This window comes from Mytilus trossulus, chromosome 2 (assembly GCF_036588685.1).
Source record: "Mytilus trossulus isolate FHL-02 chromosome 2, PNRI_Mtr1.1.1.hap1, whole genome shotgun sequence".
Lineage (NCBI taxonomy): Eukaryota > Metazoa > Mollusca > Bivalvia > Mytilida > Mytilidae > Mytilus > Mytilus trossulus.
Genome location: NC_086374.1, coordinates 12788726 through 12794098, shown reverse-complemented (window position 1 = coordinate 12794098; position 5373 = coordinate 12788726). Strand labels below are relative to the sequence as shown.

Here is a 5373-nt window from a genome sequence, read left to right as displayed (position 1 = left end):
TCAGAATGAACAATAATTTAATAACTAAGTTCAGTACATGTGCATGCATTGGTTCAATAATTTCATATGTGCATGCATTTCTTCAATGAATTCCTTAACATATGTGCATGCATGTGTTCAAAAATTTCCTTAACACGTGTACATGCCTTGATTCAATAATTTCCTTTATCAAATGTTCATGCACCAGTTTGATAATTTCCTTAACATTAAATACACCACAATTCGTTTCATATGACTGTAAGCCCGTTAATAGTGTGCGTTAAGTCGTAAAAATACAGACATATCATGACGATCAACAGTATCACCTCTGTCTGACATTAAATATACATTCCTCGATGACAATCAATCTACCAAGAGCATGTTTTCCGGACAAAGTTCGGTAATTAAATCTCGTCAATGATGTATTTGTGTAAAAAATATGGTCAAAGCTAAATAATTATAACTATTTTATCAAGGTGCAAGTACTGTGTATGTAATTCATCACACATGACAGTTAACCAGAAGTGTTATTTTTACTAATGAGTCCGCACTCTTAAAACAGTTTGATAGGTCATTATTCAAGGTTCATTATTTAACTGGACGACTTCAATTTATAAAGGTAAGACCAAAGTTTCCATTTGATCATTAAATTATGTTAACCTTTTAAACCTCCCAACCTCACTCTCAAGTTAGTCGTTAATGCCATGTAAAATTTAATAAATTGTTTACAACAAGGTTGTCAGTTGTCACCAACTAATTAATAAGTGTAAACACATTTATGATAGTGAGATATACAAACAATATTACAAAAATGTAGATAAACAAAATAAGTAAAAAGATATTTTGTTTTGTCTTTTATTCCTGTGTATTAATTTTATACAACTTATGCTATAAAAAAGGTTGCAACCCTTTGACAAAGTTAACAATAGTCGTTTTTGACGGGAGTTTTGATACTAATTTCGAACGAACTTTTATTTATTTCTCGTTCCACACTTTGGATGTCTAGTTTCGATTTCAAAAAGCACGTGTCTTGCGCACTAAAATAAGTGTCATTTAATGTTTATACTCAATGAGAAAGGGGTTTTCTAGCCAGGTCTATTTTAATTCTGTGATAACATATATATACGACACAAATTGACAAAAGTCCGCATATTACATACATTAAAGATTGAATGACAAATGATCATCGCGTTAATTTACAATCCCGTTCTTGAATGCATGGTGCTTATTATATATTAATGCACATATTTAATTTCATTATTATAATACGACACAAAAATAAACACTTACATATATACATGTAAATAAATTATTTCATAAAATATAACTAACCCGAGTTAGTTTATTACTATGTTCAATTTTAGTGGCTTTTGGTCATGAATAAAATATACGAATTCATTAAAACATAGACAAAGGATACTCATGTTGTTTTATGTTTAAGCAATACATCTGACTGAAGACTTTGTGCATATTCTTTGGATATAACGCATGTTAAGGTAAATATGTTTACCAAGTATCTCTGTTTTAAAACCGGTATGAGAACAATTTGTTTATTCTTGGTTTGTTGGACTTTATTTGAAAGAATTTTAAAGAATATTGTTCATGAATAAACGTCCAAAAAAACATAACATTTCATTGATAATGCATCCAACAGTATCCATGGATTCAGCAAATTGAACTTAAAACTATTTGTTCTGACTATTCACTCTTTATAACTTATTTATTGCATTTGAAAGCGTCTTGGTATACTTTGACCTTCAGAATACTGACCCTCACCCACTAAACCAAACTAACACAAAACATACGTAATCACACAAAACATGAACAACAATAAATACAAACGAACAAAATGTAATAAAGCGCTCTCAGATTATATGTCATTTTTATTTAAATCTTATAAATCTTTTAGATGCGGATAACCGTAACTTCGGTGTTTTTGTTATTTTTGTGTATTTTTGGTATTAAATCACAATCATGGAGGAAAAGTCAAAGAAACAATGAATGGAATTCTAATTCCATATCCAGTGAGTACGATTATTTATAAGGCACTAACATATATGATATCGTTACATAACTGGTGAGATTATGTTATTTCATTTCTTACACCGTAAATAACTCATCATAGATACCAGGACTAACATATTATACTTACGCCAAACGCGCGTTTCGTTGTCAAAAGACTCATCAGTGACGCTCGAATAAAAAATGTTTAAAAGGCCAACAGTGATGAATTGAAATTGGATAAATGTCCAGTCGTCCACTGTTTGTTTTACAAAATGTCGGTTTCTACAATTAGTGAAGAATTTTTCTGCAATTTTTACGGCATCTTTAATACTTTAAAGCCAAGACTGATCGAGGTTTGATTGACAGGTACAAACACTTCGTGTGTTACATATAATTTGTATGAAATTTAAACGCAGTTACTATTCAATACTATAGATATCAGGTCTAACTAAGCGAATTATACACTGTTAATGCCCCTATCTGCATGATATCGTGCTGCTATTTCTCGTATAAGAAAGTCTCAAATAAACCATATTTATGTGATATATGTAATGAAACATTCTAACGAATCATATTTGTTGATACAGATTGTCCACTACAAACACACAGAAATCCAGAGAGTTATTGGCATGTTGACAACTTTGGTAGACGCTATCTACGACGTTGTCCTCATGGACAAGCATTCTTCGCACATAAGTGTTCATGTGACCATACTCCACCACGTAAGTATTGTGAGTTATTGTGTAGGATTTTACACAACTTGAACTAATGGAAGATATAAATGTAGCTTTTTTGTGACATCCATTGCAAATATTAAACCTGTCTGTAATGTTTTGCCGACTAACTTAATATTGAACTTCTCATTATGAACTTTGCGTACTATAACTATATCGAGCAATCATAGGAACCTTGATAGTCTTAATAAATCAAGAAATGTGTCCTCGCTCTTATGTTCGTATTTTTCTATTTGTGATTATCAAATATATATACAACTAAACACCCTTAATTAACAAAATCAAAAGAGCAACAACAAAAATAATCACATTGTTTGTTTTCTTGTCAAAATTTACCTCTATGAAGCATTGTTCGAAAACGGATTGATCAAAAATAATTTGGAAAGTAGATCCCTGCTTAGGATAATGCTGGGTATCAAGTTTATTTCTAACTGGCCAAACGATACGAAGCATAAATGTTTTCTTCTCAATTCAAGAGCCTCTGACCTTTGTTATTCTAACCATTTCCACCGAACTAGTACACATGGTTGTTAAGGGGCCATCTGTTGACCTCCTCTGATGGTGGAATTTTATGGCTGCGTTGAAGACTTATAGTTGTCTCGGCTCTTTTCTGCTATTTGGGTTCACCATTTCCATTCTCAGTTTTACTAAAGATGGATGATTTAGGAATGGAAAATACAATCCATTTTAGTAATCCCTTTTAAACGATGAATGTGTGAATGCTACATATTACATTAAGAAATACATTTCTCACAAAAATGTGAACAGTTATAAGATAAATAATAGCAAGAGTACCGAGCTCCAAGGTAAATTGATCCATAAAAACTGACAAAATCAAACTAATACGTTTATTATATTTTAAGCACAGGCTATTGGCAAGACATTGCATGATGACCAATATCTGCCAGCATCAGTTTCGTCCTAGATGAGTAACAAAAAGTATATCATAATCGGACGTACCATAGTTTTTTTTCAGAATTAAAATCATCATGTAGATTCGAAACCAACTTTTGCGAAAAGCGTAAAACGTTCTATCGTATAATTCCTAATCAGAAAAGCGAGGTATTGTTGGTCGCTTCCTTTAAAAGTTTTCATTTTGTGTCAATTAAACGAAATGCTTCAAGACATAATGTGATTTTTCAGATTTGAATTTATTATTTGCAAGTATATGGTATAAATTTTAAATTATTTGTTTCAGCCTGTGACCTCAGAGCTTCAGACAAGAGTCCTAGACACTATGAACAATATAGCAATGGTTATTGGATTGAAATGATGTGCGCTGATGGAACCGCTTTTAACTCAAACACATGTTTATGTTCAACTTTTATCTAAATAGTACAGTTTATACGTTTTGTATTTGTATAAAAAAAGAATGAAACATATATTCAGAAACAGCTGATTGGTTTGTTATTTAAAGAACACACGCAACAAAACACATGTTTTTACACAACCCTTTGTCAAAATATTATATTATATATAACCTTAGCTGTATTTGGCAACACCTTTAAGAAGTTTTGGTCCCCAATGCTCTTCAACTTCGTACTTTATTTGGCTTTTTTAACATTTTATTATTCGAGTGTCACTGAGTCTTTTTAAAACGAAACGCGCGTCTGGTGTAAATATAAAGTTTCAATCCTGGTATCTATGATGAGTTAAATTATCTCATATCTGTTATAATCAGACGATGATTAATAACCAGATATGTCTGTTTGAATGGATTGTGAAAAGCAGTAAAACTCAGAAAGTCACTAGTAACGCAGGATGGTATGTTAAACTAAGTATTATAGCTCGCTTAACCTCTAACTTGTATGATAGTAGTTATAGTTCCGTTGTATTAACAAACTTGATGGAAAAACCTAAACCGACATAATTGGTAAATGTTGCAGAAATTGGGATATAACAGCTAAAGTGTGTACGCAAACAAGTCCTAAATTGTATATCACAACTAACTAAACAATTTATAAAGACATACAAAAACATCTAACAAAGACGCCAAAAAACAGGTTAATTTTAGTTGAAAGTACATTTTACATACCGTTTGGAAAATGAATATGATGTTGCCAATCCAAAGACATTTGATGGTTGATAATATTCATAAAATGAATACATGGGTAAATAAGATGAAAACCATCCTATTACATTTCTGGATCGACTTGCATTCAAAACGCCCATGCAAAAAAAAAAAACCCCAAAAAAAACAGAAAGCTGGGTTAACTAATACCCATCATTTTCAAGAGTCATATGACCAAAAGGAATATATTATAAGAGATATTCTGGAGGTGTTAACCATTCTGTTACGATGAGATGCCTAATCACCAGATTTATTTTCCTCCATAGCATGGACTTTAACAGAAGAAATACTACAGGTGTCAATAGCATTGAAGTAGGGTATGTATGATAAGGTTTATACCTTGCTAAATACACCATGGCAAGAGGCATACGATCAAAAAGGATACAACAGTACACAGACAAATATAGGAAAAACTGTAAAAAAAAAAGAAAAAAGAAAACAACTGCAGCAAAACGAATTTGTGATGCAAGATCATCTTGTATTATTTGTGAAGAAGACATTTAATATTTACCTATAAGGGCTTGGAACTTTCAGATGAAAAAAAGAACGAGACTTTATAAATTAAAACCCTTGTTTATAATTATA

The 5373-nt window shown here is 31.4% G+C and overlaps 1 protein-coding gene across 2 annotated transcripts; it reads left to right on the top strand.

Moving 5' to 3' along the window:
- The first annotated feature begins 379 nt into the window (after positions 1 to 379).
- On the top strand, positions 380 to 4116 carry LOC134704909 (uncharacterized). 2 transcript variants are annotated; one of them, XM_063563694.1, is made up of 5 exons: positions 380 to 598; positions 1421 to 1475; positions 1889 to 2003; positions 2571 to 2705; positions 3916 to 4116. In XM_063563694.1, exons 3-5 carry the CDS (start codon positions 1889 to 1891, stop codon positions 4047 to 4049), a joined length of 384 nt encoding a protein of 127 aa, XP_063419764.1. In that variant the 5' UTR covers positions 380 to 598; positions 1421 to 1475; the 3' UTR covers positions 4050 to 4116. The 2 variants fall into 2 exon arrangements, with proteins under 2 accessions (XP_063419764.1, XP_063419765.1); XM_063563695.1 differs by lacking the exon at positions 1421 to 1475 and having other exon boundaries at positions 433 to 598.
- Positions 4117 to 5373: the final 1257 nt, after the last annotated feature.